Source organism: Pseudoliparis swirei, chromosome 6 (assembly GCF_029220125.1).
Source record: "Pseudoliparis swirei isolate HS2019 ecotype Mariana Trench chromosome 6, NWPU_hadal_v1, whole genome shotgun sequence".
Classification (NCBI taxonomy): domain Eukaryota; kingdom Metazoa; phylum Chordata; class Actinopteri; order Perciformes; family Liparidae; genus Pseudoliparis; species Pseudoliparis swirei.
The window spans coordinates 16,393,682-16,417,205 of NC_079393.1; the positions used below are offsets into that span (position 1 = coordinate 16,393,682).

A 23,524-nucleotide genomic window follows, 5' to 3' on the forward strand; every position below is an offset into this window, starting at 1 on the left:
GCGGTGGTACTTTACGACAAAGTCTGCTGTGAAGGGTGCTGCGTATGTGCAATTTGGACTATTAGGACTACAGCAGGTCGGTTTCAAGCAGTAGAAAGAATATTTGGTGAGACTTTTTGTTTGTGACGTGCAGGGAAGTAACAAATAATATAATTTGGTTTTCTTTATGTGTTTTGGGGCTCCAAAGCCAATACAGTTCACTGACCAGAAGAAAGAATTCAACAAGCGTACCTCCAACACTGGTCATCGCTCCTTGTCTCCTTCCATCTCACAGTCGTCTACAGATAGCTACGCTTCAGGTAAGAAACATGCGAACACACGACACACATGCGCTCTTAAGTCTGATCACATGACTTTGATCATAAACTGAGTTTGTTCTGATCCCAGCAGCACGAGAACTAAAGGCCTCGGGGATTAGCCTGGGTGCGTCGTCTTTCAGCTAAACCTTAATTAGAAGAAAAAGTATTTCTGAAGAATTAAATCTCTTTAATTTGGTCTGTGAGCCTTTCTGAAAGGTGTCATTCACTGCCAGAGTTTATACAGACTGCAAAGGTTCAGAGATAAAACTAGAACATTTGACGCCAAACACACATGAGAAAACCAGAACTAATTCATAACTTTCAAGCTTTCCAACAGATCTTTTGTCTCTGTATTACTCTATTATACTTCAACAGTTTGTTTTTGGACATTATACTGCATCAGTTGATTGTTTTTATACACATTGCCTGATTTCTGTGTTGCAGTGTGCAGTGAGAGCTCAGAGGATGAGTCCTCGCCCAGAGAAAAGCCTCGGAGGACCTCCAAGGGCCTCGCTGACTTCTGCATCAAAAACATCAAACAGGCGGAATTTGGACGCAGAGAAATAATATTCGCACAGCAAGGTGAAGACAAAGAGTCGTGGGACTGCTGTTTATGTCCTTTACGGAAGATAATAACAAAATACAAACAATTTATATCCAAGAAGTGACTAGCATCCACTGCACCACGTGCCTGTAACGCCAACACTGATACACCATCAGTAAAGACAGCTGGACTCATCCCAGTCAGACCCGCTAGTCCTGACATGACTGCTCGGGAACCGCCATGTCTCTCAACCTGACTGTGACTGTGTCACTGTCTGTGATATTTAGAAATGCCAGCACTAATGATCCTGAGGAAAGGAGCCGGTGGGGAGAAACCTCTGGCTGGAGCCAAAGTGGTGGGCTGCACACACATCACTGCACAGACCGCGGTCAGTTCTATGCACACACACACACAAATATATATTTTTTAACAAATGTGTTGACCTTGTGTGTGTACGGTCTCTGGCAGGTGTTGATTGAGACTCTGTCTGCGTTGGGAGCTCAGTGTCGATGGGCATCCTGTAACATCTTCTCCACTCAGAACGCTGTGGCTGCAGCTCTGGCTGAAGGAGGTGCGTCTGTCTGCCACCTCCTCCTCCAACTGGACTCGTCCCATTTTCTTTCATTATATCCCCTGCTCTGTATCTCAGGGACCCCCGTGTTTGCATGGAAAGGAGAATCAGAGGACGACTTCTGGTGGTGTATTGACCGATGTGTCGGTGCTGAGGCCTGGCAGCCCAACATGGTACTGCTGTTAATTAGAAAGGACAGAACTCCTCATTCATTTCAAGATTGATGGGCCAAAGTTTGAAGATATTTAACTGTAGTTCATCACAATGAAATTGAGTGTGGTTGCATTTGACAGTTAAAATAAAAGTATGTTCTCAAGGAAACTTGAGATTACAAAATACTTTTTTGGTCTTTAAATTGTGTATTTTTATTATTTTACCTCATTGAGTAAAGACTGTCTCCTTCATTTGTGAGTATTAGACAACAACTGTTATATTTTCTTTCTCGACAGGAAACTACAAATATTATGTGACATTAAAAAAAAAACATTTGACAAATTTAATAGTGATGTTTTTTCTCTGAATATAATGTGTAATAAATACTCTGTTCATTTGAAGATTCGTGAATTTCTAGTAAAGAAGTCTATTTTCATATTGAATTGAACATGCCAGATGGATTTGCATGGATACGTATAAATACAATGTTACTTAATGTTTGGGTCAAATCCGCTTCTAATGATTTTTAACTACTACAGATAGAAAAGTTGCATTGATGAAGAGTTCAGCTTTGTTCCCCTTCAGATTCTGGATGATGGAGGCGACCTGACGCACTGGATCCACAAGAAGCACCCGAGCCTGTTCAAGAACATCAAAGGCATCGTGGAGGAAAGTGTGACAGGAATCTACCGGTAAGGTCTTACCGAACTTGAATGATCTTCCTCCAAAGTCTTCTCCACTTCACACATGCATGTCTCCCCACCTGTTTCAGGTTGTACCAGATGTCGAAGGCCGGCCGGCTGTGTGTCCCGGCTATTAACGTTAACGACTCGGTGACAAAACAGAAATTCGACAACCTTTACTGCTGCAAGGAGTCCATACTGGATGGGTAACGAGTCACACTGTGAACGTTTAGTGAAACCCCCGCGTGCCGTACGGAGCCTGACCTTGTTAACCTCTCCTGTCAGGTTGAAGAGAACCACTGGCGTCATGTTTGGAGGAAAACAGGTGGTGGTGTGTGGATATGGGGAGGTCAGTGGTCCAAGTGCTGCTGTGCACATGTGACATACACGTAACAGCTCCACCGACCTCGTTCCTCTCTTCTTGCAGGTTGGCAAAGGCTGCTGTGCTGCCCTGAAAGCGTTGGGCGCCGTGGTGTACGTCACGGAAGTGGATCCTATTTGTGCCCTCCAGGCCTGGTATGAGAGAGTGGAGGAAGCTTTCAATCAGCAGCCTTTCAACGGCAACACGTTATGAAACATGTTTTAGTAAGTTTGACCCCCTTCTCTCTCTCTCCTAGCATGGATGGCTTCAAAGTGAATAAACTCAGTGAAGTGGCCGGACAGGTCGACATTGTCGTCACCTGCACAGGTGACTGCTGCCTTCTACGCAGTAATATCATATTCATCTGTTGTTAAAATGATCGACACTGTTGCAGTTTGATTCATCTGTTTCTGCGCAGGCAATAAAAGCGTGGTGGGAAGGGAACATCTGGACAGACTGAAGGACGGCTGCATACTCTGCAACATGGGACACTCGTGCACCGAGATAGATTTGGTATGAACCGTGTGTGTGTTTGTGCATGTTTTTATTGTATGTTATGTGTGTGCATGTGCACCTGTATGTACATATTATTTTGACTCTTTCCTCTCAGGTGAGTCTGCGGACTGCAGAGCTGAGGTGGGAGCGTGTGAGGCCGCAGGTGGACCATGTTATCTGGCCTGATGGCAAGAGAATCGTGCTGCTGGCTGAGGTGATAATACTGTTATTATTGTTGTTAATATTATTATTACTATATACCAGCACTGAGGGTTATGCACCGAAACTTAGTTAAAGTAAAGTATAGCCCCTCAGTGTGATCTGAACTGGGGTCTGCAGACCTAACGGGGCTCCTGTTGTACTAACTGGTTCCTGGTTTGGGTAGAAAGCTCAACATGCGTGTGCTTATGAGATAAAGTCATTGATAGTTGTGATTGATTAATTGTTCCGGTTAGAATAAGAACTGTAATAGATATAAATACACACCTGTCCAGACATACCAACGCTTCAGGAGTCTGTTAGTGTTTCCAGTGCAGTACAGCTCCACTCATGATGACAAATGAAGGGAGTGATCCTGATGAGTTGAGCAGCAGTTACAGATTTCAATTCAATTTATTATATTTTGTATAGCCCAAAATAACAAATCCCAAATTTCTCTCAGAGGGCTTTAAAATATGTAAATGAACACATACGATTGACCTGATCACTTCCCTTTCTACTTATATCAGGTGTGCAGCAGGACAGACAGAGGGATACTTGAGGACGATTTGAGATAATTCACTTCCAGATGTGTTTAGGGTATCAACAGTGGCTGCTCACAGAATTTCATGTCAGTTTGTTTCTTTCACTCAGGGCCGCTTACTGAATCTGTGCTGCTCCACAGTGCCCTCATTTGTCCTCTCCATCACCGCCACAACTCAGGTACGATGATGTGTTTCAAGTTCAATGTATTATTCTTCCTTAAATGTTTTAGATGGGAAGTATCAGTGACTCTGTCACGTTGAGGCGGGGAATTGTCACCTGCAGTTGTGTTAATGTTGCTGTTTGTCAGATTCTGGCTCTCATAGAGCTGTACAGCGCTCCAGAAGGACGATACAAGCAGGACGTCTACCTGCTGCCAAAGAAGATGGGCAAGTCCTCATCTTCAATATCCTTGAACAGTCATTTCCTTTCTTGTTCTACACATTTCATTCAGACATGACAACCACTCCATTCTTATAATTTCAGATGAATATGTGGCCAGTCTTCACCTGCCGACGTTTGATGCTCACCTCTCGGAGGTGACTGATGAACAGGCCAAGTACCTGGGCATCAGCAAACATGGACCCTTCAAACCCAACGACTACAGGTGAGGAGGACGTTCGCACTTTCCTTACAACAAATCAACACAGGGATATGATTGTTATTGTTAGGGATCGGCTCCAGCGCCCCGCGACCCTAATGAGGATAAGCGGTATGGATAATGGATGTCATGATTGTTTTGATTTAACAGAAATGTTTTCGTTGACAGGTATTAACCTTCTGGTGGAAACCTCTCCATCCTGCAGACAAAGCACTGACCCCCTCTACAGGCTGAGTCCTGCCCAGACTCATGATTGTGGAGAGACTTCAAACTTTTGTTCACGTTTCTTTCTGTGTCTCTCTGTGCGGTTGTTTTTGTCGTCGTGTGTTGCACTGGTCCTGGTTTTAAATGGTCACAATGTAATCAGTGAATTCTGAATTGAAACTAAAAGAGTTAAAGTTGAGATCAACACACAAAGCTGAATGGCTTTGTCTATTCTTCTGCATCAAATAATAACAACACCGTTAGTTATTGTAGCAGTAACATATATTTAAACTAACAAAATGGAGAGTGAAGTTGAGATCTCAAGAAATAATCATCAGTGTTTCTTATCTGAATATATTCTGATTGGAGGGTAAAACACATTTTAAATAGGCTCTTGCTCTAAAATCCAGATTTATATTCAATATTATCACGTTTACCTGAACCTCATATTAATCTTAAATGAAGCCTGGGACTTTCTACCAGTCAATTAAAATGTTGAACAACTTTACTTGACAATCAACTTATTGCTAGTTGACATAAACTCAGATAGTTAGCGGATTCCTGTTGTTTAAAAACGGATGCATTGTTGAGTGGACCATTAACACAAAGAAATGCCCAAAGTTAACATATTTCCATTGATTTCTAAAAGATGGTTGTCGTGAAGCATGCATAATATGGTATAATAAAAATAACATATTTTCTCTTTCTCAAAGCTTTCCCCTGCTTCTCTGTCTCACAACAAGAGGATGGCGTCTTAAATGTGGCATGAACTATTAACATCTGAATTGCTTTGAACAAACACGACTAAAGGTCAAACTGACACGTTGGACCTGCTGATTGGAGTCAGCGCACTTAGCAGCCTACGCAGCTTGACCACTAGGGGGCGTGTAAGAGCACTAATGTCTGACACTGAAAATGAGAATAATTACTTATATTTTTAGCATTTTAAGGCCTTGCCGTTTCTTCTGTCATTCATTATTTAGCTCCAGTATATTTTTTATTGTAAACAGGAACACCGTATATATTTTTGGGGGGTGTTCAGCCTCCCTGAACATTTTTCTCTGACTGAAAGTCCAGATGAGAGAAGTATAACATACCTGTGCTAGCACGTCAACGTTGTTTATTCAAGTATACAAAAAAAATGTAATCTACATTTTTATTCTGTTATCATCTTCCTTTAAGATGTTGTCAAGATGCTAATCGAACATTATCTACCAGAATGTATCAGGTATCTATTTAGGAAACTAAAAATGAACAGTCATCAGATTATAATCTACTAAATGTATATAAATATATTTGAATACAGAAATGTATAATGTGTATTACATTAATTTTACTTTAAAAATGAATCTGTGCGTATGTGGGGGTTATTAGGACAATGAGTAATAAAGTGTGTGCATCGCATTAGGCCAGACATTTTAACTCACGCTGACAACAGATGATTCGATTACTTTACTTAACTGTATTTCTTGAACAGTGATGATGTTATATGAGAATTTGCATTCCTCATCAATTTTTTACAAAGTGGACTTGAGTATGATGCTGTGTTGCAGCGTATTGATAACAGCCTTGATGAAAAGCGATGCTGTTGGTCATCCAAGTAAAATGGTGGATAGATGTTTGTATCAATGACATAATATGAAGACATAGCAGATTCATCTTATTGATCCACGTTATACACCCGCTGCAGTATTTGTAGTGGCCCTACAGATTCTGGATTTGACCCACCAGTATCAGCAGTGGCCAAAGATCACACCACAGGAAAGGTTTAAGTGCTCAATTCATAAACATATGAATATGCTGACATATCTAGGCTCTGCACAGAGGATTGTGAAGCAGAATAATCAGAAATGTATGTTGGCAACTGCAAAACCAACCGTATGGGACCTTGTCCTGTTTTTGGCATATGACATTATGTATTGAGACCTACTAAATATTTTTTCTGTCATATTAAATAGTATGGTGACTATTGGAACACCATTCCTAACAGGCACATGGGAATAGCCAGAGGTCAAAGGTCAGGTTGCTTGCTCGCTTCCTCATAGTCTATTGTCAACTTTACTCCACATTCAATAGTGGTCCACTCTGAGCCAGACTGGTCCATGGTGGTCCACTCTGAGCCAGACTGGTCCATGGTGGTCCACTCTGAGCCAGACTGGTCCATGGTGGTCCACTCTTCCTGCACACAGAGAAACACAGGAGAAGGAGAGCAGTGTTTGCTGCACTCTGCCGTCAATCTGTCCCTGAACCACAGCCACCAGATCACAGCACAAGTCCCTCTACTAAGAACACACACAACTACTACCAAATGATGTCAATAGGCCCTTTACACAAAAACATGTGCAATTTATTAACTCAAATCATGGTTCTAATCGATTTAGTGTCTCACAATCATTCCAGTGAGCCAGCCTGCACACTACATGGGCTCTGGCCCACAAAAATACCTCATGTTGTTGCAGGGTAAATGCAGGTGGAATTAATAATATTGATTCTGGACCTGGTATTAGGCTTATATCAGTCCTGCGCAGAATCAGATGGATATAATGCATTAAAACAAGCATCAAAGTGTTTTACAGGCAGACGTGAAAAGAACAAAGGAACGCACACAATGCACATAAATATATATCTACAAGCACACCTGAATGAATCAGATCGGATCTAACTGGATTTAACCGTTTCTTTAACTTCCTGTTTATTCTTTGAACGCGGCAAAAAACGTATCGACTTGACCACAGTTTTCTGATCACCGTCCCCTGCTGCCGCCGCCTGCTCTCGTCCACTTTTCCGACGCAGCTCGTCTCTGTGTTCACCGTGCTATGTCAAAATGGCTGCTGTGACATAGGCCAATTATTGTGAAGGCTACAGGTCGACCCTGTGGCTCATGTCCCACTCTGTACTAAGACCCATTGAACTGTGCACACCTGTTGATAGAAACATTTCTAATTACCTTAGAATCTCTATATTTCGAGTGTTTTTCAAAATGTGCAGATATTCTACTCTGGTCATTATATGTAAGAGTTCTTCTGTTTTCTGCCTTTCTGCTGTGACTATTGTGTTGGAAACGTTCTACATATGAAGGTGTCATTTAATTGTTAAAAGTAATCGTTGACATATATCTGTATAGTTTGTCAGTCTTCTGCCTCATTTGCTTGTGGATTAATGTTGTGTAAAAATACTCCGAACAGTAAATATATAGATGTTTATTTGCTTTGGGACAAAGTTTTATTTCCATACTCCTCTTATACTTACTGTACATTAACTCGCTGAATTAGCTGTCGGAATACGTTTTGGTTCCTGGATGTTTTGAAATAAATCCAGCCAGTAAATCATTATCTGTTTTCCTCAGTTATTGAATCCTGTCTGTCTCTGATCATGAAGTCCTAAATACCCAACAGTCCCTGGATTACTGTAATCCAGAGTCTCCCAGTGTTTGTACGTGAGAGCCAGGGCATGGCTGAAGATCCTCATTGAACTGTGTTTCAGGAGGGCAACACCAGGGTGACCGCAACCAGTCGCTGCTTCTCCTCCTCTTCCTCCTTCCTCTTTCAGACGAGCGACACAAAATGTTTTATTTACCTCCAACGTCTCATTCCATGACGCCTGATTCCAATAAATGAAGCAGTGTTTGCCGCTAGACTTGCATCCCCTCTTAAACATTTCACATCTTCTCTGTATTATACACTAATCTTCCACGTGCCGAATAAAGTGCAATTCAATAAGAGGTTGTGATTTGTGTAAAATAACTTTAATACAACATAGGCGAGTATCACACAGAACAAAAGAACAGTGGAGACGATAGCAGTTAAACAACCATTAGTGAGAGATGAATGAGGAGATCCGTTGACTTCCACACCCATCTAATCTAATAACACTCCTCATTCCCCTGTATCACCAGCAAAGCATCAGCAGGCAGATGGCCTGTGCAGCGACACACTGTTGAACCTGTGTGTGCTTAGTTTAATAACAGTTGTAGCAACCAAGAAGTTGTGTATTAGGCGTGTGTGTGTGTGTGTGTGTGTTTCTCCCTAAAGAGCTTTGATGCCTTCCCTGCATCACTACATGGTACTAATCACTCGTACCAGCTGTCAGCGTGTCGGCCTCCCTCCTCCCTCTCTGTGCGTCAGCTGGCCCCACTTAACCTCACAGCCTCTGCAGTCGGCCATAATGGACTCTCACAGCGTTTATATGAGACACGGTGAAAATGTATCAGCCGCTGATCAATCCAACCAACACAGACGCTGTGCTGCCACTGGTGTGTTTCTTATTCTCCCTCCTTTTGGTTTCCCCTGGTCTCTCTATTTGTTAAATATTTTCTTCCACACCGTTTCACTTAAATCACAGAAAAGATATTCTATACCTGCTTCAGTTAAACCATCATAAGAGAAATATTTACAGCATACAACTTCATTAAATCAAGAGACGCATATCTTCGTGCATCATTTTATGCACATCTTACTGTAATTATGCACAAAATATTCAGCATCTTGGGAAACCTTGGCTTCCTCACTAAAATGTCAAATAAAGTATTTGTATTTCTTTTATCTGACATGTCTACATTAATTTAACTGATTAAAATGTTTACCTCCATAACCAAATGTTCACAATTGAATGATGTTTTAGGTCTAAAGCAAACCGATTTTAAGAAATTTGACTGAATAATTATAATAAGAAAATTCAACATATTTAGTTTGTGTGTAACTGGATGTTGTAAACTAATCCTCAGACCATTAAAACATCTCAAATTCCCAGAATGCACAGCCCCTCGTAGCTACGTCTCTGTAGAGTACTTCATGGCCAATGCTGCTGCTGCATCAGGAGTGAATCGGGATGTTTCTTCCAAAGCATTTGTGGAGTTTGTAATGGTTTGACGCAGCACTAACATCACTTATGAGGCTCTGCAGGACCTCCTCTCAGAGCGTGTGTGATGGAGCAGGATCAGGTTGCACCATAAAGTGAGCGAGTTGCTTCTGCTGCTAACACCAACACTAAAGGGTTTACTGCTAGAGGCCTTCAGCTGCTGGTTTCACAGTCAAACACATGAACACCATGGATTTATTGATATGGGCAGATCATGGTCAAGCCAGTGCTAATGGTCTTTGTATGGACTATTGAGTTATGGCCCAATAGTTAAAATAATCCGAGGGTTCATACCTTCAGTGTTTGAGGTCAAAGATTACACTTTGGTGTCACGATCAACTAAGTGTGGCCAAGACGCCTCGGAGGAGACATTACAGCTTACATCTGAGGGAGGAGACAGCAGGACAAAAATTATTTAAAATCTCTATTGTCAAGGGGAGTTTTTTGAAACCAGCACACTAATTTGACACTTCGAATCGCGAGCTGGAGAAGCTGGGATTGAATCGCCAAACTAGTGGATAACCTGCTCTATCTCCTGAGCCACAGACGCCCCACACAACCATACCCTAAACCTGCCACCTTGACCCCATGACCTTTTGTGATGTAAACGACAGCTTCTAACACACACTACTAAACAAGTAATCCTTATCCTGTGACGAATCCTGGAATGGTGGACGGCAGGTTAAAGCTCTGTCAGTTGTTGGCAAGTCTAGAACCACCGGATCCTTCCAGCCCACCAGAGTGAGTTCTACCATTGCCAAACACTGTGGGAGAGTGCTGCCATCACGGCCACCAGATCTAAGTGACAAGTAGGGTTCAGGTTACACGGGACGGCGTCTGGGAGATGGAACGGGCCTCCATGGTAACCAGTGATATCTGAGAGGGACGCTGCCATCGATGAGATTCATATTGTATCCTTCCCATCGCTCCCTCTCCTCTCTCTATGTTTCAGAACACTTATGAGCAGCTGAGTGTCTGTCTTGTCCTATATTGGCACCACACATGTTTGCTCAAGCAACGAGAAACAAAGCAAAAATGTGCTAGTGCCAAAATGGGCAAAGAAGATGAGAAATATGTGGACGACACCTGTCTGCTGGTTTGACCTGTAAAGCCGACGGGGACCCGGGCGCAGGCCTGCTGGTTCTGTCTCTACTCTGTTTATGGCCCTATGGTAATTCACTGATAGTGTGCTGTGACAGTGAATTCTACCAGTGCCATACACAGAACAGGAGGAGATAGAGTCCCACAGTACATGTGCTACATATAGCTGTCTTATAACTTGACCACCTTTTCCTTCAGGTGTGAATCCTGACACGTGATGTCGGCCTGTAGGGAGTGGAAATGATCAGACAGATTTAAAGATGTACCTCCCCTCATCTCTGTTTCGTGGACCACACAGGATGGACGGTAAATCCAGCCGTGACATCTGCTACAGGAGGCACACCGGTCTGCGGTGGTGCTTAGTCACCCAGCTTCCTCCTGAACATCTTCACAGACGTGAGCCTGTGTCTATATCTTTCTGAAAGTCTTAGGATAGGATTATCGTTAGCTATTGGGACATGTCTAGCCTCCCTCATGCTGGTGGAGGAGCAGGTCTGCTGCTCAGATTGATTCTGGCTGTAGGGAATGATGTGCTAAGTGATTTTTGAGATGCTCCAAATGGGTCCCAAAGCAGGGCTCATCTTCCCATTTCCGGGAGAGATCAATAGAGTAAAAAGCTAGAGGGTGAGAGAGAGAGAGAGAGAGAATAGATATATCATGGTATTGCTGCATTAATACAAATAATAATATTAATAATAGTGTATCCTTTATTGATCCCTTTATTGGGGAAATTATTCTCTGCATTGAACCCATCCTTAGTTATTGAGGAGCAGTGGGCTGCAGTGAAGCGCCCGGGCAGCAACCGTCTTGCTCGAGGACACTTCGACATGCCTTGTGGTTAAGTTGCTCCTCATATGATATAGTTGCTCTCTTACAGTCGCAAAGAAAATTATTACCCACATCCTTCAATAACTATTTTCCCCATTATAAACCATGCAGCAGTGAAGGATAAAAAAACCTCATTGTTTACATGAATTACATCTTCAAATCTTTACATCATGAAATGTGGAGTTGTCTGATGAGCATTAGAGCCGCGAAAGCTATACTCAAGAAAATACACATTTAATCTACACAAACCTATTATAATAACAAGGGCTAGCTTGATTGTTCGCCTTTGAAAAGGATTGCATACAAATACCAGGATCAGGATATTGCCACATATTGCAAAGGCCTGTGTATTTTTTTAAACACCCAATGATGGTCTGACTCTTACCTTATCGAGATGATCCAATACCCTCATATTGCACACGACTGTTTTAGTCATAAAAAGACAAGAATCATGTTTGTGTTGCAAAAGTCTCAAAAAGTACCCATCAGTGAAGAATCTTCCTGTATTCGCAACAAAGATGAGACAAATAGTCTATGCGTGGTCTCCAGCTGGATGAACTGCTGTGGAGGAGAACTGACTTTCTTGTTGGTACTTCTTCAGTCCGCTGGTCCAGTCAACATGTCTCCTTCCCTCACACAGCTTGTTTGGGCTGTATGGCAGGGGATTTAAGTAGACAGGTAATTAGTTGCTAAGCATCTTAACCCACTGGCAGTATAATAATCCACGCCGCCCTCCTATATCTCCTTCTGCTGCCTCTGAAGCGGGCCTAAAGTGCATTTCCTCTGCGCCTTTACGCACAGCACGCGCACTGCAGTGACGGCGACGGGGTGGCTAGAAAACCGGTTGACTGGTAATTGAATGTTGCCTAAATTAGTTTGCTATACTGACAACAATATTTAATATCATCGTCATATAAAAATAAAGCCCCAAAGTGAAGACTTAAGCTACAACACAATCCTTAAAATAAAAAAGAGTGATGCCCATCATAAAGATTTGCTTCTTCAAAATCATTCTCGTACACAATGTAGAACGCTTACACATTTACACTTTAAAACATCCATTCAACACGTTCCATAATAAAACCCCTGATCCAGAGAGCATGACCTACCAGCATCCACCGGGTGTGGCACCCTGCTGCAGCCAGTGCTGAAGCTCCGCTCCGCTCTGTCTCATCCTTGCACGAGACTAAAAGTTTCTCCAGGCCTCCTCGTTATATACGGGCACCCAAAGGTCCCTGCAGGGCTCATTTACCGGCTGTCGGTGATTATTAGACAGATTGCAGGTGGAAAAAGAGGCATCATGCTTTCAGCTGATGTGAATCCGTCAGAGTGGGAGAGGACAGGTTTGGGTTACGGCTCTTTCAAAGTTGATGCTGAAATCCACCCGCGCAGCCTTTGTCCTCTCCATACATTATGAAGGAGGCGCAGCCGGCCAGCAGCGCCTCGTCGCCCTCTGCAGCGCTGCTGCTGCTGCGCTGAAATAACTGTACTCACCATCACTCCTACACATGTTGTATAAAAAACAGATTATGCATTTGTTGATCTTCGTAAAAATTATAGATCCGCTCTCCAAAGAAACATATTTACCTCAAGTAGCAGTGTCTGCATTTAAAACGATGCTCGGTGTCGAAGTGTTTTATCAAAATCAATTTTCAGAAGTTCTTATCTGAGCTCCACAACAGAAAGAATACGGGCTCGACGAGTAAAACAATCCACTAATTTGATATTACTCTTATATATGTGAGCAGGTTATTCAAGATTATTTATCATAAAAGTAGTTATTTAGACCTGGTTGAGAACATAAGCCCAATAGTCAAAAGCCTATAGTCGTTACCCTCCAGGCAAATTAAATGTTGATGTTGAAACAAGAAACCCGAATAAGCTCAGAGAGGCCGCTCAACAATGAATATTTCATAAGATCATTATGAGCCCGTCTGATGAGGAGCGTCATGCTCCAATACAACGTGAGGAGGACCACCGGTCCGCTCAGTCGTTTACGATTTTAAAATGAAACCATGTCACAATTTGATCAGAGAAAGCTTCGTTTAAAAAGAAACTCGGTGCTTTTTAGACAATGGTGCGTAAAAGAAAGAAAATAGATGAAAACAGGGGCAGGATTAATGATAGGCAGGAGCCTAACGGTCAGGAATGTGACGTATACTCAATTTGAGATGTTTCACAAAGCATTTATTTGTATTGTTATCATGAGCAACTTGTCCAAATACATATCAGCCATAAATTGATTAGACTACCTGGGCTTCTTTTTTTTTTGACATGTCAGAAGTCCCATCATAAACAACCCTCTCACAAGCAGAACATGGAATATATATATATATATATATATGTTTAACGAATAACGCAATGTTTTCAACAAATGAATTCAATAAACTTATATGGGGTTTTATTTAAAGATGTCAAACTTTGTAAGTGGACCTCCTCCTCATAAAGACAGACTTCAAGTGAGACAGATAAGTGCGACTGCCCCCTAGTGGACAGACGAGAGACTGTCGCTCATTCAGTGTTACAATAAAACCATTTTTATTGTAAATATTGTGTCGGTGATTAGTCTCACGTCCTCTGAAGATAAGGACAAATCAGAGATTTTACATTATTCATTTTAATTAAATTAAAAATCTTAACAATAAAGGGTTGTTTCTTAAAAGAAAACTGACAGTTCATATATTTTGTAGGTGTTTATTTCTTTCTTCAAGTTACAAGGGAAGCACATTCATCCATTTTCTTTTCTGCTTTTTAAAAAACAGGGTTATTTCGACTTGTTTCCTGGAGATAGGGCTTAAAAGACAAAAATTAAAACATTCAAACACATTATAGGCATCAAATATATGTGTCTTATTAATAAAGAAAAAAATGCATAATACACTCATTACCCAGGCTGGACAGTGGTTTGTTTTTTGTTGCAAATGACACTTGGCTGTGGGCTCATGTAGACCGAACACCTACACCGACTGGGCTGTTTAACAACTGTGACATGCTAGTTTTACCAACCTATGACCATTCTCAAATTAAGGAAAAACACTCTTGAAACAAACAATGGAAGAGATCCTGATATGACTTTAAAATATATAAAGGGATTATCAGTTAACTTTTTGATTATAATCCATTTATCTTGAAACAAGGAGAAATAGTCCATTTTAATGGTGTGAATACAATTCAGATTTGTGTTCCCTTCCAGAAATAACACATATTACAAAGTGATCCGCAATGCAATGAATGCATGTTACAAACATGTATCAAGCTTCAAGCCTGCTTTAAAACACACATACCAGTGTACCATCATCAAACTGAACAAGAGGGTAACCCAGGTAAACCAGGACTGAAGCCTAAGCGGTCCCCTGAAGAAGAAACCTGTGCCGAATTGTAAGTGCAAACTAATCCGAAACTCTGTAGAGTTTGACACAGAGGAACAATATTAATTTATCTTCTCACTTAAACTGAAAACTGTTTATCCCAAATCCAGTTTTTTTGGGGGGGGGTGATCTCTGAAACTAAGCCTGTGGATCCATCAGATGTTGGTCCCACCATTTTGGAAAACAAGCCATCAACGGCATGAAAAGACGTAAATGAGAGTTGGGTGGCTGAAACAAAGAGCACTTCCGTCTTCACAGCGTAAACTATCTTTGATGCGTTTGCATAAGAAGGGTGCAGGTGGCGCCGGGGTGCACCGTGTCTTTTGAGTCATCCCACAGACAAAGATGTATTAATCCTCATCTTAACAGGACAATTAGTCTTCAAACTACTGTGTTATATAAGTATCAAACAATACATTATGATAGGATTCACCACCCGCAAAGAAAAACAACTAACTATTCCTACGCAAGTCAAACACCTATTATAGTTCAACACAAGCAATAGGCAAAGTTAATAAGCTCAATTATTCAACAAGAACCTGGATAATCTCCACCGAACCTGCCCAGCTCACGGAGGCCCTGCACAGAGGCGCCCTCCCCATTCCTACAGCTCCACAAAGCGCTACACAACTTTACTTCTGTCATGCCATAATACACAAAGATACTCAGAGAATGACAAACACTTTCCTAAAACGGAGAGGAGGCGGAGACGGGTGTTGGAGAAAAGAGGCATTGGGATTGTGAGCCTTCTCGTGTGATTTCTGCTCAGGGGTCGATACAACACAGGTTTCCAAAACACCACATGATTCTCCCTGGATTACATTCATGCACAAACACACGCACAACTAGATTCACACACATGCTGTGGTGTTGCCATGGTTCGATGCGTCGGTCGTCTGATGGTGTGTGTGTGGTGTGTGTCAGCAGGTTTGCAGAGGGCAGTCCTGCCACAGAGGCCATCTGCAGCAGCGGCAGTCTCTCCATGAACACGTCGACGCGCTGCGGTCTTCAGCCCATTGGACGTGATCGTTGGAATGGCAACTCCTCGGGAGACGGGTGTAAAAAAGATTTACGGTGACACTTAAACACAAATAGGAATCCACGCCCTCAGCAGTGGACACTGCTCAGACGTCGAGGGGGTCGGGTCACCCTGCAGTCCTCTGTCGGCGACGGGGAGAGGCCCCGCGAAGCAATAAAGTGTTTAATAAAGACAAGAAAGGAAACGCGAGCGTGTTACGCCGGTCCTCCTTCCTCCTGCGTCGCCTCACTGCTCAGTCCGGACATGCACTGTGAAAGCCTCGGGGGAAGCCACCACAGATCGGGGAAATGAATGATGCACTCCTTTCTGATCTAAACAGGCTCTCGGGCAAAGAGGAGGGCAAAGGGGACAGGTGGGCATGAATTCCTAAGTAAGGGTTAATATTTTTGCAATATCATACTGCAAATCCTTGTGTGGCAATAAAAATCCTTGCGTTGCTGTAAAAAAATTGTTCTCGTTTAAATATGAATATAGCACTGAGTTTCTGCTCTTTAGGAAACGACTGTCTGTTGTGAGCTGAAGGGAACTGGACCGCCCCCTTCACTACAACTCCATGTCCTGAGCCTCGTCCTCCGAAAAGTCCGACATGGAGCTCTCAGAAGAGGAGTCGCCCCGTCTCTCCTCCTGCTCCTTTAGAGCCTCCTCTGTGGCGTACTTCTGGATGTACTCTGAAAAAGACACACAAGGGAGACATGGGCGAGAAACCCGCTGGAGCTGTGGAAACACGTCAGGAATTGATCCAAGAAGCTCAACCGTCACGTCAAGGATCTGAAGTTCGAGAAATACGAAAAGGAGAGTTTGGACATCTGCATTTCCATGACTGCCGAGCAAACTCGTCTGCTACAAAGAACCTGTGACAGAGAGTTCTTCACCCTGTTTTTAATGCACATTTTAATTGTATGCATAATTTGCAAAGTTTCCACATCGCTTTCCACCACTTGAGGTCTGACTCGTGCTCTTTTAAGAGCCGCCTCTCGTTGAGCCCTCTCCGCCGACAACGGCTAAATGGCAGAGGCAGGAGAATCAGCACCAACTGTTGTTTATCTCAAAAACAAAGTCCCTATATCTGGTTAACCGAAACGCACACGATTCACATTTTCTGAAGCAGATTGTAGTCTGCTGCGTTGTTGTCTGATCTCTGAAACACAGACTGGATTTCAATTGCAAGTAGCCACCATGCCCGACATGGCTTGAGATCAGATTTGGACTTGAACGACGCGTGTTGAATCCTTAGCACGAGATTTAAATGGTATGTTCCACAAATGCAGAACAACTGAGAATGATCCCCACACTAACCACAGACGGGTTGTGTCTGTATCTCAGCCTCTCATCAACCGCTGCAGATGCTCAGCGGGAGACCCTTGTGTGCTACCTTTGATCTTGTGTTTGTAGTCCTCCGGTCGGTGCAGGTACATGGCAGCTGCGTCCCCGTTCAGAGGATCGATGGGGTTGGGGTAGGCGAGCAGTTGAGGGAGGAACGACTCAAAGATGTTGGTGAGGTCTGGTGGATACGGGGAGAAAGACGAGTCAGTTCAGAGAAGAACAAAGCTACAGAGAAATATCAGCAAGCTGGATGAGCGTCATCACTCCGACACAGATGACGTGTAGTTACAACATGATCCACTAGAGGTCGCTCTCCTAATAAAATGACCGATTCAAACGGCAGTATTGTTTTCTGGTCAGAAGTCATTAATCTCATTACTCGAAATTGGGAGTAAAGGCAGAGAGTATTCTCAACTGTGCCGTCTACATACACGACATACTGTTGTGAACAATAGAAACACATCAACATTCAACACTGTCCACACAGCAGCCATGTTTAATGAAGCGCTGACAGCGCAAACACACAAAAGTAAAAATACATGCAAATGTGGCGCACGTTCATGTGGGATCCTGAAGATGTGACCAGCAGCTTTGTGTGTCTGAACCATGGCCAGCTGCAGCACGGCCTCTTGATTTGTAATCCTCAAACGACTTTTAGATACATTAACTCATATCGACGTATTGTATTTTTAGGGATAATCATAAATTAATATAATTGTTGAAATAACGTGACAACATTCAGTATGATGATGTTACGGTTTAAATAACACCATAACAAAGAGATAACTGTTGCTTGAGAGCTACTGGCGACATCCTTTCATTTTTTTCAGCCGTTCAATCTGTTATCATAGTTTACGTTCATCATTTATGCAAACCGCACATTACACCGGTGCATCCCTGCTAAAGAGACAAATACCTACAGGAATGTTCACATACGCAACAAATGTCAAACTCAGTGAATACAATAAACAACGTTGTCCCTCTTCAGCCGAGATAAATCTCCTGTCTCTGGCCACTTGTCTTCAAAACACAGATAATATAATAATATAAAAACAAATGCGCCCTTTGCCATTGAATCTCTTTGAAATATTTATGTATTGTTGAGATAAATAAAATATGACCTAAGACTCAAATGTAAACCTGGGCAAATTGAATATACTGTAAGAGCCATTTTGTTATCGTTTTGTTTTGTTAAACCTGCCATTACTTCGGGGCGTAGGGCCGCCGTCAACACGGCAAGAAGGTCAACACAATCAGGAGGATCACTGGAGACCTGCCGCTGGATAGGCAGGAGCAAACCGGTTTGGACCGGCTAATAACCTGTGACAATGAATGTTATGATTTCTTTTGGTCGAGAGTTTAGGAAAATAGATGATGACAGAGAACATGCCGTCTTCTGTTCATGTTGGGAAAGATGCAATTGTAAGGAATAAATTGCCTCTATGTTTATGTTGTGAATACATTTCATCGTTAACTGCAGGCGTGCGTCTAAACCAGTGGTTCTCAGACTAGTGGGGCGCAGTGGTATTACAGGTGGGGCGCAGGGGGAAATGCAGAAAGACCTTTATTGAGAATTTCACATATTACAAATGTACAAAGTACACAGACATAGAACTAAGTCAATAATAAATAGGAAAAATAAAGGCGAAATGCCTGTACTCTCATGGAAATGATTACAAAGTTAAATTGGCGCATGAGGACAAGATTATTGGCGACTCGCCACCTACCACTGTGAAATCGTCTTTTCTGCTGTTGTTTTGAAAAGATATGCAGTGTAAAACTCAGTAAAACTCTTTATTGCCAAATATTTGAACTTGTTTTGTTTAGTTTTTCCACAGGTTACACTTTATTGTCATCTTGAATATATCTTCAGTGAAAAAGTTTAATTGCAGACACAATAAGGGATTTTCTTGGCCATATCTTAGTTATTTTTGGCACAGATAGAACTTTGTTTGCATTGTTCTTACAAAGTGATTGAACATTTTATTTGGATTTGTCTGATGGAGCAACCTGGATTACTTGAAAGTGATTGCAATTTTTATTTGAAAAAGCAGTTTAAACAGTTGTTATTTCTATACAAATGCAGCACGGACCATTTTGTTACAATTTAGTTGGGCGTGAACATTGTCCTCTGAAGTGGGGCGTGACAGAACCACTGGTCCTAAACTAAGCAAGCAGCAACCGAAGTCGAGGTACTTTGACAGGCAAGGTGGTTACTACATACGTGAGGACCATTGTTACCTTCATGATAAACTTCTGCATTGTTCACTTAATCAGTGTGTTCACCACATTCTGCTCAGAGACCTCTCAGCATCAGGACATTTTTTGTATCCATCAGTGCTCAGTCCATGACCTCAATACAAGCAGAAGTTATCACGAAGGTGTAAGCCGATTAAAGCGCCTGGAGCTGCACTGTCAAGGTATAAGCTGCTCCTTGTGTGTGTTTTTTTATTGGCTATTACTGTCAGTTTAACCGAGTTACCGGTTAAACTGCATAAATCCGTCACGATGGGAGCTGTGGCTGTGACCTACCGTAAAGAGCTGTCCATGTCTGGTTGATGACATCTAAACACACGGTTCCTGACCTGAAAGAGATGCAACACTGTGAGTACGACGTAATCGCCCAGCAGAGGTTGTTACAGCAAAGCAGGCCGACACGATGACCTGAACATGAACAAACATCAGCTTGTCCTCCGTTAAATGAATATTGTTTTATATGCTAAACATGAGGATATGCTTCACGCAACACAATTTTAAATTATTTGCAAGCGGCCCCAAGTGTGTTGCCATAAGAATAAATTAACTGTGCTATGTTAATTGGTTAATAAGGAAATAAATATATACTTTAACCTCTGCAGAGAGATATCTGAAATACAGTGGGCCTACTTACGCTTCATCAATGTTGGGATGAAAGATTTTATTCATGAATCCTGTGAACAAAGAAAACGCAGGCGTTAGTTGCTGTAGAGCAATATTTAATACGTCCCGGCTTGCCCACAACACTTGCAGAAATATGTCATACCTATTGAAGGGGATTTGAAGGGATATTTATCTGGTAGGTCAACTCGGACCTTCCAGACACCTCCCTCGTACGATGCTGGACAAAAACATGGATGGATACACTTATGTAATACACATTAACTAAGTCACACCAGAACGACTCAATGCTGATTACATTTACAGTTTTACAGGTACACTTGTGAAATGTCTGTCCTAGAGGGGGAGAATCAATGTCAAATCTTTAAACTTACTTCCAGGTGGTCCGTGGAACTTGACCACAAATTCATTCAGTCCACTGAGGATGGTGACCTCATGCTTACTCTCAATGCTGATATCTGGTTCAGGAAAAGGCTCCCAAATCACATGTTCAACAAAGATTTATCAGAAACAGGCTGCTGTGTCTACATTTTAGGGTCAAATGACCCATATTCGGACACCGAGAGAACAGTTGTCTATGTTTTACCCATTCCAAACATGTAGTTCTTGTGTTTATGTCATCTCTAATCCTTCCCGGGACACTTTTCATGTGGTCATATACTCAAGATTTGAAATTGCAGAAAATGGACCCCAGACGGATTTTCCTTGATGACTTCTATTCTTAGATTTCTCATCCGTACTTTATAATGACATCAATATAACAAAACAAGAATTATCGCAAAAACAGTGAGCGTTCTTTGTATTTTTTCCTTTCTAGAGACATGACTGTCCACAATCATACCTGTTGTAAAAAATCACTTCCTACCAAATACAAATATTAGTTCACATTTTCTTTTTAAAACATTGTGCTTTGAGTGCAACATTTTCTTTTTATGTAAAACTCAAAATTCCTAACATTTAAAAAAGCAAAAACGTTAATCGTTTTGTTTATATTGACGAAACGCACTTACGTCTAACGTTTTTTTTAAACCGTAACCTACCCAATTGTAAAGCTATACTGACCTTTTGTGCCATCTGTAGCAACAAAGGATTATTTTAAAATGTTCAATAAGCGGATTAATCTATTTTTTTGTCTATAAGATTTTGAAAATTCCTCATCACAAGAGAGAGATCTTTGAATTGCTGATTTTAGCTGACCAAAAATCCAAGAGCTAAAGATATTTAGTTTACAAAAAAACGAAAAGTGAGAAAATAAGTACATTTTATTCCACCTAGTCCTCACGACAAATTTCCCCTTGGGGATTAATAAAGTATATATCTATCTATCTATCTATCTATCTTAACATGTTGTTGCGTAAGTACACTAAATAGCACCGTTCCTGACATGAACTGGATGTTCCCAGCACGATCTGCATGTGCCCTATACAGCACGCTTGTTGTTTCTCATCAGCTGTGTGTGAAGTCCCGCCCTCTACCATGTTCCGGATGGTAACAGGCGAACCAATCAGAGAGCAGCATCTAGCTGCAGGACAAAAACAAAACAATTCTGCTCACGCTGCCAGAAATCCTTTCACGCGAACTTCAGCTGATAACTGCGAATAATTAGAAATAATTAAAAAAATCCAAATAAAATTAAAACGTAATGTGATATCACGGAGTGTTGAGAACAATGTGTAATTACAATGACAATACATATCCGTTCGCTTCCCCTTTTTTCTCAATTTTTGGCATCGTTAAAATCCGACGTAATTATAATTTGGCTTCATATTCATTATTTGTGGTAAACATGAAAACCGTGACATTTTCGTTGTGTATACAAGTTAATGTTTGCTTATCTACAATGAGCACGGTGTTTGTTGTATTACGGCAACACTTTAAAAACACAGAGTATGGCTACTGTATTCTCGACCGTTAATTAACGTTAACGTCGTTAACGTTAGCCGTTGACTACGTCAAAGATCGTCTCCGCTGCGTTGCTTCGTCTCCGCTGGTTCTCTTTTGGCGACAACAGGCTAACGTTCCACAGCTAGCGTTAGCTAGCTACATGTACGTTAACGTGACTAACTCGTGAACAAATAAACATGTTTTTTAAAAGAAGTCCATCCAAATTGTAAAGTAGCTTTCGCCAATCCTTCCCATCGCGTTGTCAGTCCGCTTGGACCGCACATTGTTGGCTAACAAGCTAACTTATCGCGTTGAAGCTGCGGCTAACAGCGTACACTGCTAACTACGGTTTCCAACCGACGTTATGTTGCGACAGATCCTGTCTCTAAATCCAGGTTGAGACGAACAAGAACAGCAGCGCTGCTGTATTAGCAAGCTAACGATGGCGACCAGGCGGATGAGTTCACACAAACAGCGTCAGTGCAACTTAGCCTCCTCGCTTTTCCGCTAAGTTAACAGCGAGCTAGCTGATCGGATCCAACGTTAGACACGGAGCGACCCGTTAATGTCGAAGTGTTTCGCGTTACACACTACTAACACGATCTATTAATATCACACCGCGACGACAACAGAAGACACATCCTCACAGCGGCCATTGAGGACAGATGCTGTGTTTAAACAACGATTACGAAACACACCCCGATTTTGACTTGTTTTTTTTTTCACGTTGAGAAAAGGATACAGTTTCACCACGTCGGTATCCATTCGCCTCTTGCCCGGACTTGGAGACGACATTTTCGTATTCCTTTCCGAAGTAATCTAAAAATACTGCGACGATAAGGCTACCTCAATCTTTCAGTTTGAAAATACCTACAACCCTTCTGGACTGTATCAACGACCTTTCCACAATGTCCATAAACAAGATCCGATCTGCAACATCGCCCACTTGTCCTCCTCTCCGATGATCCGAAGTGTCTCCCCGAGCAGCTCTCCCTAGTTGCGTCCTGTCCTGAAGACTCTCTCTCTCTGCCAATGACATCAACCTACAGCGGCCAGACGGACGAGAGGAGGGGCTCGCTCTAGAAACACACTGCACAGAGCAGGAGGACGCCGCGAGTGGGTTATTCATGACAGCGAATACAAGGGCTTGGATCGTTCTCGCTAAGATGGGAGTCGATGTTTGAATAGGATCTCATTACTGACTAGTTTTGTAAGTGAGGCCGGTCAAATAGTGCTCAAAAATCCTATGTCGTTATTTATAACTGCGTGCTTTTCTACCATAGCTACGTCTATGATGCAATGAACTTATGGAAAGGCTCAACGAAGCACTTTAGGCCAAAGATTTGTTCCTTCGCAGGCACTGAGTCCAATATCTACGAGTTAATGAGTATTTTGGCTTAATATCCGATACTTTATTTCGGTATATATTCTTTAATTGGTGAAGACATCACATGCCCAGTAGGCTACAGTCAGTACAAAGAGACATTATAATACAAGTAGCCTACACATAGCTAACTAATGCAGTCCAAAACAAAAGTAGCTCACTGCAATAGATTATATATGTTCAGGAAGTTTATGATGTTCAGTTGAGTTCA

General features: G+C 42.0%; 2 protein-coding genes and 1 long non-coding RNA gene across 5 annotated transcripts; 1 reads left to right on the plus strand and 2 right to left on the minus strand.

Annotated features, from left to right (window-relative positions):
* Positions 1–5,358, plus strand: LOC130195187 (putative adenosylhomocysteinase 3). Of its 3 annotated transcripts, XM_056416554.1 has the most exons (17): positions 1–76; positions 188–299; positions 744–881; positions 1,131–1,231; positions 1,312–1,414; positions 1,493–1,587; positions 2,153–2,259; positions 2,340–2,456; positions 2,536–2,599; positions 2,678–2,766; positions 2,868–2,938; positions 3,030–3,124; positions 3,222–3,320; positions 3,959–4,027; positions 4,158–4,236; positions 4,334–4,454; positions 4,617–5,358. In XM_056416554.1, the coding sequence occupies exons 4-17, from the start codon at positions 1,133–1,135 to the stop codon at positions 4,621–4,623; spliced, it is 1,215 nt and encodes a 404-aa protein (XP_056272529.1). In that variant the 5' UTR covers positions 1–76; positions 188–299; positions 744–881; positions 1,131–1,132; the 3' UTR covers positions 4,624–5,358. The 3 variants fall into 3 exon arrangements, with proteins under 3 accessions (XP_056272529.1, XP_056272527.1, XP_056272528.1); XM_056416552.1 differs by having other exon boundaries at positions 72–299; XM_056416553.1 differs by lacking the exon at positions 4,617–5,358 and having other exon boundaries at positions 72–299; positions 4,334–4,458.
* Positions 5,359–8,381: 3,023 nt separating this feature from the next.
* Positions 8,382–12,802, minus strand: LOC130195429 (uncharacterized). Its single transcript, XR_008832060.1, has 2 exons — positions 12,548–12,802; positions 8,382–12,088 (listed from the first exon to the last, which is right to left on the minus strand). It is a non-coding gene; the product is annotated as an uncharacterized LOC130195429 (long non-coding RNA).
* A 1,314-nt stretch (positions 12,803–14,116) lies between these two features.
* LOC130195529 (ubiquitin-conjugating enzyme E2 H-like) lies at positions 14,117–22,941 on the minus strand. Its single transcript, XM_056417112.1, has 7 exons — positions 22,672–22,941; positions 20,420–20,496; positions 20,191–20,265; positions 20,059–20,098; positions 19,701–19,753; positions 17,218–17,346; positions 14,117–16,513 (listed from the first exon to the last, which is right to left on the minus strand). Exons 1-7 carry the CDS (start codon positions 22,722–22,724, stop codon positions 16,389–16,391), a joined length of 552 nt encoding a protein of 183 aa, XP_056273087.1. The 5' UTR covers positions 22,725–22,941; the 3' UTR covers positions 14,117–16,388.
* Positions 22,942–23,524: the final 583 nt, after the last annotated feature.